The sequence below is a fragment of the Carcharodon carcharias genome, chromosome 12, assembly GCF_017639515.1.
Source record: "Carcharodon carcharias isolate sCarCar2 chromosome 12, sCarCar2.pri, whole genome shotgun sequence".
Taxonomy (NCBI): domain Eukaryota; kingdom Metazoa; phylum Chordata; class Chondrichthyes; order Lamniformes; family Lamnidae; genus Carcharodon; species Carcharodon carcharias.
The window spans coordinates 60,508,060-60,529,371 of NC_054478.1; the positions used below are offsets into that span (position 1 = coordinate 60,508,060).

Here is a 21,312-nt window from a genome sequence, read left to right on the forward strand (position 1 = left end):
CTTCAGTGAAACCTTGTTCCTTAAATCCACAAAAGTCCCTTCTCTTCAAATATGGAACCAGTTCTCATTAGCATCTTGCTTGATTGCCAAGGCAGAAACAATCTTTTCCTATGCTGTTCACAGCTGTTTCTGTCTCTCAATTGCTGCCTCTATGTACAGAAAAAACACCTGTTCTTCTTTTACATCAAGATGTGAAACTTATCATTTAACTTTCAATAGGTTTTGGTCACAGATCACATGGGCCTGTCTCAGGGCAGAGTTTAGCATGGTCACCATTTCCCCTTCACCTCAAGGGAAACATTTTTAAACATAATTGTCTTTTAAAGTCTTGTATTTGTAACACTAAAAATGGAAAAAAAATTGCTGTAATAATGAGTTTTCCATAATGCTTTTTCCATAGCACTGTCAAAAACTACAAATTACAACACTGTAAACATTTTAACAACTTGCTTATTACACACAGGACAGATAACATTCTTTCTTTTGTCACATTTAATCATTAAACATATTATATTGGCAACACCATGTAAGACTTAACCCATAACAATCAATTGCATATGATAATTAAGGTTTAAAGTACAGCTTGCATGAGTTTCTGGAGTCCCAAATTTTCTGCAAACAAGAGTTTCTTTTACTGCTAATATAAAAGCAAAATACTGCATATGCTAGAAATTTGAAACAAACAGAAAATGCTGGAAAAGCTCAGCAGGTCTGACAGCATCTGTGGAAAGAGAAACAAAATTGACGTTTCGAGTCTGTTTTACTTTTCTTGAAGACTCTTCTTGAAGAAGAGTCATACAGACTCAAAACATCAACTCTGTTTCTTGCTCCACAGATGCTGTCAGACCTGCTGCATTTTTCCAGCATTTTCTGTTTTTGTTTCTTTTACTAGTTGATTCACTTTCTTTCCATCTCTGCAAAGGATTTCCTTTTTCATTTTGTGTAATCTATATGGTGTTTCCATGTTATTGGTTAAAAGTTTGTTTAGTGGTTTTGCAGTCCTTGTGTTGCTTTTTAAAATCTGTATTGGATTTTACACACTCTAGACCCTGGGATATTGTTCTTGTTGGGTACAAAGATTTGGCATTTTGTTTGGTCCAGTCAACTTTGACAAAAATAACATTGCTCATTGCTGGCAAATCATTTGGCTTCAGCAATTTCATTTGTTCTTCTTTAAAGTCAGCCGCTAAATTATCACCAGAGTTTTCACTTTTTGAAACAGACTCTAAACCAATCTGTTCAGGTTTCAACTCCTAATTTCCATTTTCTCTCGTGTCTGCATATTTTTTTGATGTCCAAATCTGTGAAGAAACTATTAACTAGCTACACGTCCAAATTGCCCTGCATAAAAATTGAATTCATCTCATCCTGTTTAAATTCAGGATCACTTTTATTTTTAACCGTGTTTCCATGATTTAAATTGTTAGGGTTCTTTTTCAGGAGATGCCGATTTAATGCTGCCACATTTTGCATAAACAGTTGCTTTTTCTGTTGAGTAAAATCCTTTTTAGCTGTTTTAAGAACTTTGTTAATGTGACATTGATGCCCAGCCATAACATTTTGATACTCCTTGTTAGTTAGTTCACAATATTTTTAAATTTCATTTGTTTTTTTGTCCTCTTACGCAGTTCATTTGGTGAAGCTAATGATGAAGCATCACAAATCACAAGTTTGCAGGGCACCTCTTCCTTGTCATAGACTGATGGCCAATTTGTGCATTAATAAAGCCATGTGTCATTGGGATAATTTTCTAGAATTCTAAGGGTTGCCAGGGAGTGGGCTGGCAGTCAGGGGAGCCGTAAAATCGATTGTAATGGCAGCAGGCACCATGTCTATCACCTCCTCTCATATTTTACCAGAAGCAGGGTAGGCATCAGGCAGCCCACTTGTCATTGTGCCAATTGAGGCCCTTAAGTGGCCACTTAAGCGTCTCCTCTTGCTGCTACTGATATTTTACTAGGGGTGGGAGGTGTCCATGCCATGTGGCACCTGGCAGCCTTTTTGTGACATTGTGCCCAATGGAGCCTTCCCCCCCACAGTACTCCCCCTCACATGTTCCCTGCCTCTGTCTACCCATATCTAGTCCTCCAGCCATCTCGTTGAGTCTGCCAGACTGACCCCGACAGAAGACCCCAACAGGCCTTCCAATCCAGCTCCATTGACAAACCTTGTCCCAGCCCCAGCAGTGGTAGCCACTTCCATTGGCTGTAAAAGCAGCTTGGGGCGATGCTGCCAAATGGAAGCGGGATCGCCCCCGACTTTTCAGCCGGGAGCAGGGCCTCCACATCCACATAAAATTCTGGCCACTGTTCTTTGTCAGCAAAATCATGGCTATAATTTGTTGCAAAGTTTTTTTTAAAAATTTACTATTTAGCTTCGAATACACCCCTTGTACATTAATGCCTACTGTAATTTATGCTAAATTGTATGACCACATTAATGCAAGACTTTTAGTTACCATTCTTTTATCTACAACAGTCTAGCTTGCCGCTGAAATTCATTTTGCAGTAAACAAGGTTTTCAGTGTTCCAAGATTTGGAGGCAAAAATTCAGAGGTCAAGAGAAACAGGAGTCGTTACAGTCCAAGTTTTAGTTACGCACCTGTCCTTCCCTAAGAGCAAACATTTACAGATCAAGAAAGACCAACCTGGGTATCTTAGAAGACTTATCCATTACTTAGAAGAGAAGCTGTCACAGAGCTACACCATCTTCTTCAGGTTTGCAGAAACCTTTGACAACAGGAGCAGCTGATCTCAGCTGTGAAGGTTGCCGTTACATTAAATCTCTATGTAACCTTCCAAGGCTGAATAAACATTTGAAGTGGAAATCAATAAATACTTAGGGCAGCATATTTAGGATGGCGGGGTTTCCCGTCCCACCATCTGAAGAGTCGGCACTGTCTGCCCCGCAGTCATTTAACGCTCCAATGAATACTAATTGGCTGGAGGTGGGACTTCTGCCCTTCAGCCATTGCAGCCCCCTGGTCCCGCCAGCTCCAGCTCCAGGGTGGTGGGGGGAGCGCGGTTTGGGCTGTTGGGGAAGAAGCCTGGGTGGGAGGGAGGGATGTCCGGCAGTTACCCAAAGTTAAAAGGGCAATTCTGATGGAGGTGCTCCTCCCTTCCCGCCTGAGGCCTAAACCTTGATTATTTTTGGGCTTCCCCCATACCCGGGAATTCTTCCCCCCAGTTTAAAAATTGAGGCCGGGTGGGAAATGGCCCTTAAGTGGTCAATAATTGGCCATTTAAAGGCCTCAATTGAGGCAAGGACAGGTGACCTGTCCGAGGCCTCACCCTCCCAGCATAAAATTGCTGAGAGGTCAGGGTGGGTGGGAACCCAGCGGGAAGCCGATCCATGCTATTTCACAGTCACCACCCGGCCTACAAACCCGCCGGCGGGAGAGCATAAAATTCAGACGTTGAAGGAGAAACAATTGCACAATGATGGAGAAAGAGCAGAGGAGTGGGTCTATTTGGATAGCTCTTTCAAAAAGCCAGCGTACACACATGAGCCAAATGGTTTCCATCTGTGCTGTTCCATTTTATGATTCTGTGATGCAATAAAGTCCTTGTATGGGACATTTGTATTTATATAATGCCATTAAAATAGAAAAAAAATCCCACCTACAGTATTCTACCTGTAGATGAATCAAACAAGTAGCAAGTATTTGCAAGGGCCAACACCTTCCCTGTGGAAATGTACCAATAGCTGGACAGGAGAAAAACATGCCTGCAGTATTCTCTTCATTCCCGCTATTAAAAATCTATGCAGGTTATTATTAATTTATTCATATGTTTTACAATACTTATTATTTTATGTTTAATAAACATTGGATTTTCCAAGGAATCACAGTAGCAAGGGTTTTGTTTCATGGTCTTTCCATCCTGGATACAATAGTTTGTCTCTGAATGGTGTTTTTTTTTAATTCATTCATGGGATATGGGTGTCACTAGCTAAGCCAGCATTTATTGCCCATCCCTAATTGCCCTTGAGAAGGTGGTCGTGAGCTGCCTTCTGGACCCGCTGCAGTCCATGTGCTGTAGGTAAAACAACAGGATGGGTGGGGTGGGTGGGAACCCAGAGGGAAGCCGATCCATGCTATTTCATGCTCACCACCCTGTTAGGGAGGGAGTTCCGGGATTTTGACCCAGCAACAGTGAAGTAACAATGATATATTTCCCAGTCAGGATAGTGAGTGGCTTCAAGGAGAACTTCCAGGTGGTGGTGTTCCCTTGCTGCCCTTGTCCTAGATGGTAGTGATCATGGGTTTGGAAAGTGCTGTCTAAAGGGGCTTGGTGAGTTGATGCAGTGCTTCTTGTAGATAGTACATACTGCTGCCACTGTGTGTAGGTGGCGGAGGAAATGAATGTTTGTGGATGAAGTGCCAATCAAGCATCCTGGAAGGTGTCAAGCTTCTTGAGTGTTTTCGGAGTTGCACTCATCCAGGCAAAGGGGAGTGTTCCATCACACTCCTGATTTGTGTCTTGTAGATGGCGGACACGCTTTGGGGTGACTGAAGGTGATTGGGGAGTCACCACAGGATTCCAAGCCTCTGACCTGCTCTTGTAGCCGCAGTATTTATATGGCTAGTCCAGTTCAGTTCTGGTCAATGGTAACCCCCAGGATGTTGACAGTGGGGGACTCAGCAATGGTAATGCTATTGAATGCCAAGGGGTGATGGTTAGATTCTCTCTTGTTGGAAATGGTCATTGCCTGGCACTTGTGTGGCACCAATGTCACTTTCCACTTGTCAGCCCAAGCCTGGATATTGTCCAGGTCTTGTTGCATTTGGACATGAACTGCTTCAGTATCCGAGGAGTCGTAAATGGTGCTGAACATTGTGCAATCATCAGTGACCATCCCCCACCTCTGATCTTACAATGGAAGGAAGGTCATTGATGAAGCAGCTGAAGATGTTTGGGCCTAGGACACGAGCCTGAGGAACTCCTGCAGTGATGTCCTGAAACTGAGATGATTGACCTCCAACAAGCACAACCATCTTCCTTTTCCAGGTATGAGTCCAACCAGCGGAGAGTTTTCTCCCTGATTCCAGTTGATTCCAGTTTTGCCAGGGTTCAAATGCTGCCTTGATGTCAAGGGCAGTCACTCTCACTTCACTTCTAGAGTTCAACTCTTTTGTCCATGTTTGAACCAAGGTTGTAATGAGGTCAGGAGATCAGTGGCCCTGGCAGAACACAAATTGAGCATCAGGGAACGGGACACCCTGGTCCACTCCTCCATCACCCCCTACTCCTCAAGCGCCATCTATGGCACCTCCCCATGCCCACGCAAAAGATGCAATACCTGCCCCTTCACTTCCTCTCTCTTCACCATCCAAGGGCCCAAACACTCCTTTCAAGTGAAGCAGCATTTCACTTGCATTTCCCCTAACTTAGTCTACTGCATTCCTTGCTCCCAATGCGGTCTCCTCTACATTGGAGAGACCAAACATAAACTGGGAGATCGCTTTGCAGAACACCTGCGGTCTGTCTGCAAGAAAGACCCAAACCTCCCTATCGCTTGCCATTTTAACACTCCACCCTGCTCTCTTGCCCACATGTCTGTCCTTGGCTTGCTGCATTGTTCCAGTGAAGCCTAACGCAAACTGGAGGAACAGCACCTCATCTTCCGACTAGGCACTTTACAGCCTTCCGGACTGAATATTGAATTCAACAACTTTAGATCTTGAGCTCCCTCCTCCATCCCCACACCCTTTCCATTTCTTCCCCCTTCCTTTTGTTTTTTCCAATAATTTATTTAGATTTTTCTTTTCCCACCTATTTCCATTATTTTTAAATCTATATATTTTATGCCCTGGTAGTCTTCCCACCCCACCCCCACTAGAGCTGTACCTTGTGTGTCCTGCCATCCATTCTTAATGAGCACATTTATTTAGATAATATCACCACCTTCAACACCTCTTTGTTCTTCTGTCTGTGGCATCTTTTGATTATCTGCTCCTATCACTGCTTGCTTGTCCCTACAACGACACAGTCCCCTACTTCTCTCCCCCACACCCCCCCCCCACCTTAAACCAGCTTATATTTCACCCCTCTCCTAATATTCACTCAGTTCTGTTGAAGGGTCATGAGGACTCGAAGCGTCAACTCTTTTCTTCTCCGCCGATGCTGCCAGACCTGCTGAGTTTTTCCAGGTAATTCTGTTTTTGTATCAGGGAGCAGTTATTGCTAAGCAAGTGCCGCTCGCTAACACTATTGATGACCCCTTCCAACACTTTACTATCGACTGATGGGGCAGTAATTGGCTGGGTTAGATTTGTACAGCTTTTTGTGTACAGAACATAGCTGGGCAATTTTATGCATACCCGGTTAGATGCCAGTGTTGTAGCTGTACTGAAACAGCTTGATTAGGGGTGTGGCTAGTTCTGGAGCACAACTGTTCAGTACTATTGCCGGAATATTGTCAGTGCCCATAGCCTTTGCAGTATCCAGTGCTTTTAGCCATTTCTTGATATCACGTGGAGTGAATCGAATTTGCTGAAGACTGGCATCTGTGATGCTTGGGACCTCCAGAGGAGGCTGAGACGGATCATCCACTCAGCATTTCTGGCTGAAGATTGTCGCAAATGCTTCAGCCTTATCTTTTGTGCTGATATACTGGGTTCGCCCATCACTGAGGATGGGGATATTTGTGGAGCCTCCTCCTTCAGTGGGTTGTTTAACTACCCACCACCATTACACAGTCTGCCAGCTCGCAAAAATAGCTGGCAAAACTGATTGAGAAGCTTGCTGTAGTAGTCACTTGGTCTCATTGCTTTAATGCTTTTAGAGGAAATGTCTGCAGTGTTATTCAATAGTACAGGACTGTATCTGTGATTCATGACTAGTTGCTTCTGTGCTTCTCCATGTATACATTGCCAGAGCTTCTCCTCATGATGTCCACTGATCTGTCTGAATTGAATACCATGAGTTTTCTGAATACAGGCAAATAGTCTACTACTGCTTTATATATACGCTATATATTGAATGACTATTTGTGATTCTCGATTTTCACTGAAACTAATAAAGAAAGAAAACAATAGACTACTATTATCTGACTCTTATTTATCTTCCAGTCCATCCACAGAAAACGCCTGGGTTTTTGCACAGCCAAATGCAATACAAGCAGTGGGAGTTATGACATTTGGTAAGTCTTACGTATTTAGCACAGATCAATATAGATTCATTCTGTTGTTTATTTATCTATATTTCAACTTGTTATTGATTAATGACAATAGCTTTCAAAAATAATATAAACCGAAAGATAATGTTAATTATGTAGGGTTTGAAGAAGTATTTTACGTGTTTTTTCCTCAAATTTTGCGTTTCGCCATCAGTAGTGCAAGGAAATGGAAAATTTTGTACTTGAAACACATAGGGGTTAGATTTTCCTGGACCTATCAACAACATGAGGGTAGGGATTTTCATCAATCCATGCATTACCACAGCATCTTCTTTGTCAGAAGAACTAATTTAATTTGCTGGACATGTTTAAAATGGTAACCATGTACCTGACTAGTGCTCCACCACTGAGGAAGGTGGTTATTTGTAGTTGCTAAAGAACTGCTGCATAGCCTAGAAATCCAGACAGATATCTGGGAAAGAGGAAGTGAGAGCAAAGCGGAGAGTTCAAATGGCAGAATAAGGAGCAGCATGAGGTCCAGCATGTCAGCTGTGACCAAAAATTTGAAGAAGCGTCCATAATCGTAAAGTTCACAGGGATATGGGCTAGAACGACCCTTCTCAGTCACAAAAGACAGGAATCCCTCAAAAAGGGCGGTTCAGATATTTTGGAGAAAGTTGTCTCAGACAGCCTATGCCAAATCACCTGCACCACAAATAGCATTAAAGCACTAGAAACATTCAATTGAAGCCTCTATTTTGCACAAGGTAAGTGAATGTATAATTACTGGTGTAGATCTTGAAATCTTGAAGCATAATGCACTGCCAAACAAAAAGTGAAGTCTCCTGCATAGCCTGCACCTGAAATAATTATCAGATTGTAATGTCTAAAGATAGAAGTAAATTTTGGAATTAATAGTAGCCTGTTGAAATCATTTTCTTCAAATAATTGGAGGAATAATCCATATCATTCATAAGTAAGCACAGGAGGAAGCTCTGCAACTCCTTGACAGACGCACCAAGGAGAGTATGGATTTTGGTTTGGTGTCACATGTAGACCAGACTCAATAGGGGTTGCTGGCTCCCTTTCCTGAAACAGATTAATGAACCAGTTGAACTTCTATGACAACCCAGAAGCTTTCATTGTTATTTTCTTTGTTATAGCCCACTAATTATCAGATTTATCAGATTCAGTTTTCAAAACTTATCATGGTCAGATTTAAACTCATAGGGTGGAGTTTTCTGCTCTGGAGACCTGGTGGGGAGTTGGGCCAGATTGGTGGCGCGTTTCCCGCTGATTGGTGGGCCAGCAAATTGTTCTCAATCTTATGCTTGGAAGTTCATTAATTATGCATTGGCAAGCAGCTCTTCAAATCACATGTGGAGCAGACAATGATTTGTCCGCCCTGCTGTCATCTTGTGGGGGTCGAAGGTCCTGGCACCATTTCTAAACGCTAGCCGAACACAGACATTACTCTCTGCAACCCAGCTGCATGGGTGACCAAGGCTGAGATTGCCCCTAGCAAAAAGAAGGCAGCGCAAAGGTTCAGCAATGAATCACTTGAGGCCCTTATTCATAGTGTGCAGCAACACAATGATGTCCTCTACCCAAAGGATGGCTCCAGGAGGTCCAGCAACCTCATGTCGCCAGCCTGGGAAGTGGTTGCAAGGGTGGTCAGCTTCACAGGCACAGAGAAATGCCATCCAGTGCAGGAAGAGGATAAATGATCTCGCCCACACCGCCAGGGTAAGTCAACCTTCAGCTCACTCAAAATGCACTCTCTCAAAATGGCATTATACACACAAAGTGTCACTCAGCTTAGGGATCTCACAAAATATTAGCAGTGCAGATATCAGCATTGAAAGCCTATTCACCAGCATCTCATCGACCATCTTGCACAAACACCATCCTCAGCCCTTATTGGGCGGGCTCAGCACACGGAGCAGGCATGCAGGCTTCCCAACCTCTGCTCCACCCCTTCTCATCACATCCCATCCCATTGTCGTCATCCAGGCCAAGCCTGCACACAACAAGAGGGAGAGATCCCAGACTGGGAGAAGAATGGCGGACATCCAGGGTCTCTCCATGTTTGAGGAGGATGCAGCCGAGTTGGCGGACAAAGACAAAGATTGTGGGAAGGCGAAATCGGCCTCTCCCAGCAAGCCAGTACAGATGAGCCCCCCATGAGCTGATCACATTCTGACATTCACAGTGAGTGACATGCAATATTGTATTCAGCCTGTTCGTGAACTAACTTTATCTTCTCTCTGTTACAGGCAGCAGCAGGTCCAGACACACCAGCATAGGCAACAAAAGCCCCAGCCTCCAGGCCACCTCAGAGGAGGATGCTGAGGGTCCATCTGAAGAAGACCCATCACTGTGTTTGTCTGCACCCTCCACCAGCGCAGAGACACACCCCAGCCTGTGCTGGTGTGTCTGGACCTGCTGCAGCCTGTAACAGAGAGAAGATAAAGTTAGTTCACGAACAGGCTGAATACAATATCGCATGTCACTCACTGTGAATGTCAGAATGTGATCAGCTCATGGAGGGCTCATCCATACTGGCTTGCTGGGAGAGGCCGATTTTGCCTTCCCACAGGTGCGATCTTTGTCTTTGTCCGCCAACTCGGCTGCATCCTCCTCAAACATGGAAAGATCCTGGATGTCCACCATTCCTCTCCCAGTCTGGGATCTCTCCCTCTTGTTGTGTGCAGGCTTGGTCCGGAGTTCTAGATCAGGCTCAGGGGTCACATTCTAGGGAACGCCTCACTGACACATCTCCACAACATGCAAAGGTAGTAACAGCCCAGGTGTCTGGCACTCGGAGGACTGCTGGAGAACAGCCACCTGTTGAGTGCGAGTCAGATGATGAGCCTCTGTAAGCAGCCTTTGCTAACATGTTAGAGATGCAAAAACAGGCAGCGGAACATCTGGCAGAGTTGCAAGAGGCAGTCAACAGATTAGAGGAGTCCATCTGACTTCTGTCAGATGGCATGGTTCTGCCATGCAAGCGCCTCAAGGTCTCCATGGGAAGGTGGCGGCCACCTTGGAGACCTTGGTCCAATAAGTTCTGCTGGATTTGCGCTCAGACCATCACTCCATCACTGTAGGCATTGGTGAGATTCATCAGTGGCTAGGCGAGAGCAGGCATGGGCACCTTGATCTCCCTCCAGGTACCCCTTCTCTTCAAGGAGTCATACAGGGGCCCTCGGGTACCTACAGGGAGGACGGCCAGAGGATGCCTGTCAAGTTCATCAAAGATAACAGGGCGTCGCAGTCAGCAGGTTGCCTGCACCTCTGCTACAGATGTTGGAGATGCACCAAGATGTAGTAGTAGGATTTGAAAGATTGTGAAACCTTGATAACGCTTTTGGGTCATGGGTGTTCACTCACACTATATATCATGCACCTTTGTAAATACATTTGCTCTTCGTTCAATGGTCTTGTCATTTGAATGCGTCATGCATGTGTGTCTATGTGACCTCTTATTGCAAGGGTGACCCAAGCTCTCACTCTGTGATCACCTCCCTTTGTGAGACTCACATTCATGTGATGTCGTTATTTACTCGCCCCTTGTCTAATGTCAGGAAGATGTGTCAACCTCTTTTTTGAAAGTGACTGCAAATTGCATTCGGGAGTGATATTCATTACACCATGGAGTTATGTGTGCTCAATTGCATTGGAGGGTTACCACTCATGTTGTCTCATCATTAATTAGCTGTCTTCAATGTTAATGCCAAAGCACAAGACCTGCAGCCATGATGGTATCTCCAGCCATGTGCACATCCCTGTGGCAGCAACAAGTGTCTCAGTCAAGAGGCCATGACTGCATCGAGTCCACTTAATGCAGGCTTTATGCTGGTGCGCTGCCTTTCACTTCCCAGAGCGGCTACATACGGCTTTGGCTGCTGACCTTTCCAAAGATTAGGGTCTGGTCAAACATGAGGGTTGAGATCCAAGGCCCAATGCTGACATTGCTCTCGATGTTAGTGTTTGTAAAGGCCTTTCAGATCGCTGGCGGCCACTAATGCAAGGAGAAATGACTTTGAGTACCCTTGCCTGCAGTTTACTCCTCCTGGAACCTTGTGGCTATGCATATGTCACATGTCTTGTGGTTTCAATCACATCTTCACGAGGAAGCTTCCCATCATCACCCTCTTCAGGTTCCTGTACCTTCCAGTTCTTCATCATCTGAGGGGTTCTCAGCCTCCTCCATGTCTCCATCTGGCAACTGATCTCCCCTTTGAAACGCCAGGTTGTGAAGGGCTCAACATAACATGATTATGTGGGACACCCGCTCCGTAGAATACTGCAGAGACCACTTGAGTGGTCCAAGCAGCGGAAGTGCACCTTCAGGATGCCAATGCTCTATGATGGATCTAGTCGAACTATGTACCGTGTTGTATCTCTCCTCTGAGGCATTTTGAACGTGATGCACGGGTGTCATGAGCCATCACTTCAGCCTTATCACCCAACAGCCAGCCCTGTACGTGCCATGGCCCTTCAAATACCTGAGGCACCTGAGAGTGCCTCAGGATGTATGAGACATAGAAACCCCCAAGGTGCCTGGTACAAACGCGCATGATATGCTCCTGATGGTTGCACGCTAGCTGAACCTTTATTGAGTGGAACCTTTTCCTGTTAATGAACATCAGAGCTGCTGCCATGGAGCTCTCAAAGCCACATGTGTGCAATCGATCACACCCTGTACTCTATCGAAGCCAGAGATTGCAGCGAAACCCAGGAATCTAGCAGCCTGGTTAGCTTCATCCAGTGTGCATGTCACATAATGATTAGCCTTACTGTAGAGGGCATCTGTCACATCCTTTTTTTACTTTTCTGTGTTGAGGACTGAGAGATACAACATAGGTCCCTGTGGATCCCTGGAATGGACTGCTGGCAAAAATTCAGTGTGGCACTGACCTCCAGGGGCACTGGCAGGGGATGTCCTCCCAGCCCATGTGGCATTAGCTCCTTTCGCAGATGAATCACCACATCTCTTGATAAACATAGATGCACGTGGCATTGTTTCTCACCCATTTGCAGGTAGGAACGGCGTCTTCAGTAGACCCTTGGGTCGTGCAAATTGCCTCCGTGGGATGGGTCTGAACTCCTCATCCCCTGGGTGTTGGTGGGGCTCCCTGGACCATGGTCCTCAGGCTGGGCCTCTTCTCAAAGCTGTCCTCGGCAGCGCTGGGCCTTCTCTTCCTCAATCAGATGACTGCCATCAAGAGAACAGCATTGAGCGCAGGCTCCATTATTCAACCCAACTTCCCCCTGTGGACAGATAGATCCAACAGATTAATGAGTAATGAGCAACCATAATATATCTCCCAATTGCTGCCAGAAAGCCGCTGTCATGCCCTGGAGCTGCATCTGTGCTCCTCGCCTTCCGCTGATCCAGTGTTCCAGCTGAGGCACCACCTCACAGATTTAGGTGACCAAGAGGTCACCCCAGCTACTTGACATCTTAATCCCAGAGAGGTTGGAAGAGGCTTCAGCAGATCCTGGATATGTTAAACCTTACCTAATGCACTCCTACTAGGTCTGATCTGGTTGCTGATTACGCATAACCCACACTTTTGGAATGACTGGATGCCCTTTGGCCCGATAGCCATGCCAATTGCAGAAAGCACCTTAGAGGCTTTCATTGGTCATCTTGCAGATACGCAGCAGCTGCACTCCCTTCATGATTGGCTGCATCTCCCATTCTCACATTCCTTCCAGTTAATTCTCAAGTTGATCAACTTCAGTGTGAACCCAATGACTGCTGTAGTCCACGTTAAAGCGCTCCAACTATCAGTGGCTCCAATTACACCTTCTCAGTAAACTCTTCCTAAGTTCTGTCAGCTCAGGCTCCATTTTCATGTTGTTACTCTAAGCAGTGCGAGGGTGCCCCCTGTTAGGGTCCCTGAGTCCAGCTGTAGGCTCCTCCCACACTGCTCAGCCCCCTCCCGTGAAGATTGTTTTCCAGTTTCAATTTTAAACTGCGCCATAACTTCAGGGCCTCAAGACGATGGTCCTGCATTTCTACTTTGACACTGGTTTTGACCCTCCCCCTGCCAGAGTTTGGGTCCCCCCGATCTTCCTGGAACCTCACAATGTGCAGGTCGAACTCCCTCTGGTGACTCTCCAGCGTCCCCAATAACCCTAGATCCAATTGTCATTGTAGTTGACATTCCAGCCCTCCCCACTGAACCCATCACTGTTGATGTCCCCATGCCCCATGTGGACCTCAGCCCTCCCCAACTTGAAGCTATGTGCATGGTCAGATACAGAGGTAACCCAACCGCCTTCCGCCAGGAGAACTTCAAGTAACCCTCCCTGACCGTGACTATTTCATCATTCCATCTCCAGCCCAATACTGAGCCAGACAACCCCATTACCACCGACTGTGAGACTATGACCATGCCCTGCACACAAAGCTATGCCTGATCTGCATTGAACACACAGGCATTGCCCTTCCTGAGTGGCAACACAACCTGCATGCCATGCATAACCCTATTGCATGACCCACAGAGCCCTAGGGTACGTTTAGTCTCTCAGCCTGACTACAAGGTCCACAGAGCCCCAGGACTGCCTTTAATTTCTCACCCCAAACTTTTGTCATCAGTCCAGGGACTGTGACTGTCTTTCACTCAGCTCCCCGGCACCTTAATGAATGACCACAAGGCTATTTCCCTTCCCTCATGCCCCATGAGTCTCTGTGCAACAAGTCCCTCTTGTGCCACTGACCCCCCAGCCTGCATCCCCTCCCATTCATGCAAATAGAATCCCATCCACACCCTTCTGTGCCTGCATTCTACTGTTCTATGTCAGGCTCCACACTCAAATCTTCCCTCTGCCTACCATCACCCATGCCCCTCCAACCCTACCAAGCCCCATTCACCCTCATATCTCTGCCATCTCCCGCCTCCAACCCTATCAAAGCCCCTTCATCCTCATGGCCAGAATATTGCTGTCGGCGTGCCTGACACGCTGATGTGCAAAATGACACGTGGTGACGTCAGTCGTGTGTCCCGATGTCACCGCACATCATTTAGGCCTTTTGTTCGGTGGGCGCGTGCTGGAGTCAGCTGCACACCCACTGAACTATCAAAGGCCTATCAAGGCCATTAATAAACCAATTAAAGCTGTTTGCAACACTGCCCATCCAACCTTAATGTTGGTAGGCAAACGAAGAGCCCAAGTGGCTTTCGAGTGGGATGAGGTTTCCTAAAGCTTTTATTAATGAAATGATAACATTTTCCTAAATATAAAAACATGTCCCAGCTCAATTGACACTGTCACATGAGGGGATATATTTAAATAATTTTTAACTTTAAGTACATAATAAAAGTTTTTATATAATAATCTCCTTGAGGCAGCTCCGTGTCTCAGGGAGATTGCTGCACTTATTTGCGCGCATGCGCGAAAGAGCACAGGCCCTGACTCTCCCTCTTCCACCCGCCCGCACAAGTAGTGCTGAGTGCTACCAGCGGTGAGTCACGCTGGACTGGCCTTAACTGGCCCGCCCACGTAAAATGGCAGCGCACAACCGATTGTGGATGGTGGTCAGCTCTGCGCCCGCCTGACATAGGTAAGTTTCTGGCCCATATCTCTGCCATCTCCAACCTCGCACCCTCACCCTCAGTTGCCATGCAGGTCTGTTTTAGAATGTAGCCCTGCCTGAGACTCGCAGCATACCTCAAAGTCATGAGTGATGGATGGGTGAATCGCTGCATGCCACTCATATTTGGTCATAATTTAGACTGGTCTAATTTCCCACTGACATGGCATGTAATTGGGAGGGGGAGCATGATTCTGACAAGTTGCATTTTTAATGAATATTCATTACATGCCAATGCATGCAAATGGAATTCCCGACTTGGATTAGCGGGGAAGCCAACCCACCATCATCCTGACTTGTTTTTCCACTGCCATTAATCCGACTTTTGGCCTCATTCCGAATTTTCTGCTCCCGCCCGCCATGAAACATGCCATTGGCGGGACCGGAAAATTCTGCCCATAGCCTTTGGTGCCATGACCACTTGATGACCATATTTTGAGTTTCTTTGGAAGAGAGGTCAAGAGGAAATTTCAAAGTTATGTTTGAGAAAGTTGACTATTGTTGCCATTCTTTGGGACATCAAATAACAATGGAAGTTTCCATGTCAGTGCAGATTGTATTTGATTTATTGGAAAGAGCAGCCTTGATGAGCCAAGCAGTCCTTTTTATATATTTTATTATTTTCTTGAAAATAATTATCATTGAAGAGAATATTTTCAACTGGAAATTTTCTGTGAATTCAACATTTTTAATTTTCCTGATTTCTGTACGCTCAGAAAGTGCTATTCGTTCTCAGAAATAAAGTATCCTATATTGTTTTCATACTGTATTTCATTTCCTTCACATTAAGTGTGATTTGAAGCTTTCTTCCACCAAAGTGTGCAGTTGCCTTTGATTTATATAAATCGATAGCTAAAATCCATCAGATGTTAATAAAATTGGAGTTCCTCTGACCATGTTGTCTCCATCATATTGCTGACTTCTAAATGGAGGGAATAAAATATTCTAATATTTCAGTAAGACACTAAATTGTATTCATTCTTAAAGGACATCAGATGAGTCAGAAAATAATAAATAGAATTTTGAAGCTTAAGTAAAGTAAAACTTTCTTAGTGTGGTAGGTTTTCCACCCATTCATAGCCAATTGGCAAAAAAAACTAACCCAAAGCAATAAAGATCTATTTTACTGCATTACCTCTGGAAAATAACATTCTTCTAGCAACTTCCCATCAGAAAAAGCAAAGCTAAATGCCTCTTACAAGCGACTAAAAAAATATGTTTGTCCATAATAAGAAACTGCATAATATTAATTGACATCTTGTCCTGTACTTTCAGCTTTTGTTTGTCACCACAACAGTTTTTTAATTTATGGATCGCTGGAACAGCCAACAATAAACAACTGGTCTCGTATCACTCATGTGTCAGTGTTATTTGCCCTGTTTATCAGTATGAGCTTTGCTGTATGTGGATATGCAACATTCACAGGGTATACACAAGGTAAGGAAGCAGGTTAACTTAAGTATAAGTACAAGGGGCAGAATTTCTGCAGAAGTTTCCCGCTCTATTGCCATAAATTCGACAGAACACTGGCTAAAGAAACCCTGGAGAAAGAGCATAAATGGCCATTTACACTCACTTCTCTTGGGTTTCCACCAATTTTCCACAGAAGTTGCCAAGGAAGATTATGGGAGCCCCTGCAGGAATTACTGGTGCAAAAGTTGAAAATGATCTTCATTTTTTTTTCCCTTTATGAGTCTGGGTTAATATTCAGATATTGATAATGACCCAGTGGTCCAGCAGTCTAAATTAATATTTATTTCAACTATCTGTACACACTTTAAGTGGAGAAAAAACTGTCAGACTAACAATTTTAAAAAAAGAAGAAATGGAAGAAGTGAGTCAAGTGGTTGACCAAAGGGGATGAAAGGACATATGCAGCTAATGAATTAGTCAATGGCTCAAAACCCACTCAAAATGCTGAAAAAGCTGCAATAAGTTGGTAGACTAAAAAAAAGTAGTGGCAAAGGCAAGACAGCTCAAAATAGAATAAAATGGGTGGGAAGGGGGACATGGTTGAGAGATAAATTTTCCCAAAAAGTGTTTACAGAAGAAAAGATAATGGGCAGACTCTTGTCCTTGTTGGGCAGGCTCGGCAGGGGCGGGCGGGGCTGGTCTGGAAGCCAATTGGCGCCCGCAATCGGGCCTGGACTGTGATTTCACACTGGCGGGCCAATTAAGGCCAGCCCAGTGTGAGCCGCGAGCAGCAGTGCTCGGCGCTGCCTGTGCGGGAGGGGTGGGAGTAATGGTGAGGAGGGCGAGCGGGAGTGCGTGCTTGAAAATCTCCCTGAGGCACAGATCTGCCTCGGGGAGATGAGGAGTTCTAAAAAAAAATTTTAATAATGTTATAAAACTTGTCCCCTCAAGTGACTCATGTCACATGAGTAGGGATATGTTATAAATGAAATTTAAAAAATGTTATTTCATTTTGATGTTGGAAACCTCACCCCGCGCATGGATGAGGTTTCCAATAAAGTGCAAAGGCCGCTTGGCCTTTTCACCTGTCCGCCAACCATGAGGTTGGACAGGCAGCGAAAAGTTTGTTTCAATTACCTTGTTAATGGCATTAACAGGCCTTTTAATTGTTGGTGGACTAGCTGCCAATTCTCACGCGCACGCACCTGCCCACCAAAATATCACGTGGCTGCGCATTGACGTTGAGATGCTCACCTGACATCAATGTGCGGCATTTTACGCTTGAGCGCCTGCCCGCTCAGGTAAAAATTCTGCCCAATAGGAAGAAGTGATTAGGAAGGAAGAGGGAGATCAAAAAAAAACTTTGGCAACCATTGTTGGCCCTGCATTATTTATTTGTTCATATTTGAGAGCCTGGTGCAACCATGACTAGTTAACTCCTAGAATGCCAGCATGTATAGTGGTATTCCTTTCATTTTGGGCCAAACAGTTCTGCAAGTCTTCACATCACAAACCGTGATTCTGAAACAAATCTAATTGAGTCACGGTTAAAGTATTCAGATGAACTTTTTTGAAGCCTCTTCCTTGGTGGAGCCACAGTTAAAGGCCCAGATTTTCAGGTCCTACCTGCGTTGGGAGTTATCAAGGGTGGGACTGAAAATTTGACAGACCAGCCAAAGGTCCGTTGATTTCAGCTGGAAATTTCTGGTCCCACAGCAGGCAGGACCGGAAAGTCCTATCTAAAGTCTCTGTTGTGTGTTCTAATATTGCTATGGAGCCTGGTTGCGTACATGCATGGCTTTCTACAGTGCGGGCAAGGATGAAGTTATTATTTGGCTGGTCTTTTAGCTTGCCTTTTGTCCTTAGTTGCCTGTATTTGCTGTTTGAAGGAAACAATACCACTACTTGAGATTGCTCCCTTGGGTAGTTCTTTCTAGTATGTGCTAATATTGCTAATTAACATATGTTAAATGGCAATCCGCCTCTCCCCATGCATGCAGCCTAACGTGCTTGAGTTGAATGCAGAAGTTGGCAGGTTGGAGCTGGCTCCTTGACACGTCGATATTTTTCCCAGTTTTAATCCCCCACCTGCAACCAAACCCAGATGCTCATCAAAATATTTCTCTATACTATATCAAGGTAATTTTATAACATTGTGAATTCTGTAAGTCCAGAGATGATTGGAAATTATAAAGAGAATTTAATACAGAAAACTGCATAATTTTATTTCTTTCCATGAAAATATTTTTTTAAATACAATGAGTTACTTCAGAGTGAGAGCATATATTTTGTGAGGAAAAGTATTGGTGCTTTTAATATTTTTAATAGCATGAAAATTGACCTAGAATTTTTTGGTGTCTTTTTAACTAGGAGATCTGTTTGAAAATTATTGCAAAGATGATAATTGGGTTACTGCTGGAAGATTTCTGTATGGAATAACCATTATTTTGACATTTCCAATTGAATGCTTTGTTACTCGTGAGGTAAGTTAATCTTTGAGTAAATATAATTGTAAAACTACTTTGGAAATGTTTATTGATTTTACTGTGCGCCTTGGTGTTGATAAACTTTTTCAAGTTAACTTAGTAATATACAGTGCTTTTCCTTTTACCTCATTATAATGAGATAAAATTATACCTCATTATAAGAATTTGAATTTATACGTAGGGTAGAAAATAGGAGACATATGGTATATCCTCCTGCAGCATAAAATATAGTTATATTCTTACTTAATGTAGAACTGTATACTGTTTCTAATTGTCATTAATGCTGTCCTCAAAATATCTATTTTGTCCATGCCATTTTATACATTTTTATGATAAAAAAAAGAGTTGATGTAGTTAAAAGGCCATAATCAATGCTGCCATGAAATACAAGGCCACGTAATATCACCTGACTCCACCCATACTTTTGTGCATTCGTTACTGAAACTTTCATCCATGTTTTGTTACTTTTTGACTTGACTATTCCTGACCAAGTTCCATTCACCTATTACCCTTGTGCTTGCTGACTGACATTGGCTCTTGGTCAAGCAGTGCTTTGATTTTAAAATTATCATTCTTATTTTTAAATCCCTCCATGACCTCATCTCTCCCTCCCTCCATAAGCTTCCCTGATCTTTAAATTCTGCCTTGCTGTGCTCCCCAATTTTTATCGCTCCACCATGTGCCTACTCCCCAGACTCAAATTTCCACAATTTTGGCCTCTCTCTTTTCCTTTATATCCCCACAAAGCCTACCTCTTTGGCCCTGACATTTTTGGCTATAGTACTGAAGCCACATCCCTAGCCAAACTGCCTCAGTACAGTTACAACATTGTCAGTCTCCAACCAGAGAGAATCTAACACTCTCTCCTTGATATTCAATAGCATTACCATCAATAAATTCCCCACCATCAACATTATTGACCAGAAACTTAACCGCCATATAAATATTGTGACTATAAGAGCAGGGAACTCAAATGGAACATTGTCTAAGTATATCCTGTCTGCAAAAAGCAGGACAAATCTAACTTACCCAATTGCAGTCCCATCAATCTACTCTCAATCATCAGCAAAGTAATAGAAGGTGTCTTTTACAATGTTGCAAAGTTGCATTTATGCAGGAATAACCTTTTCACCAATGCTCAGTTTGGATTCCACCAGGGCCACTTGGCTCCAGATCTCATTACAACCTTGATTCAAATATGGACAAAAGAACTGAATTCAAGAAGTGAGGAGAGAGTTGACTTCAAGGCAGCATTTGACTGAGTGTGGTGTTATGTTCTTCTCTATTTGATGTAAACATACCAATCACAATAAGGATTGGTGAAATAATGATATGGCTTCTTGATTTTAAGATAAGACTACACACAGATAGAGTTAACTAGAGGTTAAGTAACTCTTTCGAGTACAAACCCGTTTCCATCTGTTTCAGATGAAGTTACATTGTTTCATAGTTTGCCATTGTGAGATCTGAACTCTTGATTTTGGGGTTACAAACCCAGTACCATAACCACTTGGCTATTTAGGCCAAGCCTAGAGGTTAAGTAACTCTTTCGAGTTAACTCTTTCGAGTACAAACCCGTTTCCATCTGTTTCAGATGAAGTTGCATTGTTTCATAGTTTGCCATTGTGAGATTTGAACTCTTGATTTTGGGGTTACAAACCCAGTACCATAACCACTTGGCTATTTAGGCCAAGCCTAGAGGTTAAGTATATGCATCTGACTCCTAATGCTGCTGATTGAAGACTGAATACAAGTTATGGTTCTAACATATCACATCCTGTTGAGGTGGTAGTGATTGACAGCAATTTAAGATACGCTTTCTTAAAGGTACGTGCACCTCATATCACAACATCATCAAGGTAGCACTTGACAGTGTGGCATCAAGGAGCCTTAACAGACCTGAAGTCTGGGGGAATCATGAAGAAAACTCTCCCTGAGTTGGAATCATACCGAGCAGAAAAGAAATTGGTTATGGTTATTGGAGGCCAATCAAACCATCCCCAAGACATCAATGCAAGCATTCCTCAGGGCAGTGTCCTAGGTCTAACCATCAACAGCTGCTTCATCAATGACCTTCCCTCAAAGATAAGATCTTTAATATGGTTGTTTGCTGATGATTGTCCAGTGTTCAATACCATTTGGAATTCCTCAGATGCTGAAGCATTCTGTGGCTGCATGCAGCAAGACTGGACAACATCCAGGGCTGCACTGACAAGTGGGAAGTAACATTCAGCCCTCAGAAGTGCCAGTCAATGTCAGTCTCCAACAAGAGAGAATCTAACACTCTCTCCTTGATATTCAATGGCATTACCATCAATAAATTCCCCACCATCAATACTATTGACCAGAAACTTAACCGCCGTATAAATATTGTGACTATAAGAGCAGGGAACTCACTTCCTGACTCCGCAAAGTCTGTCTACTGTCTACAAAGCACAAGTCAGGAGTATAATGGGATACTTTACACTTGTCTGGATGAGTGCAGTTCCAACAAAACTCAAGAAGCTTGACACCATCCAAGACAGCAGCCTGCTTGATTGGCACTCCATCCCCTGCCTTAACATTCACGACCTCTAACACTTGTGCACAGTGATTGCAATGTGTGTACCATCTACAGAATTCACTGCAGCAACTTGCGAAGGATCATTCAACAGCACTTTCCAAACCCATGACTCCTACCATCTA

General features: G+C 44.1%; 1 protein-coding gene across 1 annotated transcript in view; it reads left to right on the forward strand.

The window, feature by feature from the left end:
- Window positions 1-21,312, forward strand: part of slc38a11 (solute carrier family 38 member 11) — an 81,664-nt gene that overhangs the window by 51,284 nt on the left and 9,068 nt on the right. Inside the window, exons 6-8 of the mRNA XM_041201494.1 lie at window positions 7,073-7,143; window positions 16,004-16,165; window positions 18,512-18,624. Of these exons, the coding sequence (XP_041057428.1) occupies window positions 7,073-7,143; window positions 16,004-16,165; window positions 18,512-18,624 (346 nt within the window). The remainder of the gene's footprint in view (window positions 1-7,072; window positions 7,144-16,003; window positions 16,166-18,511; window positions 18,625-21,312) is intronic.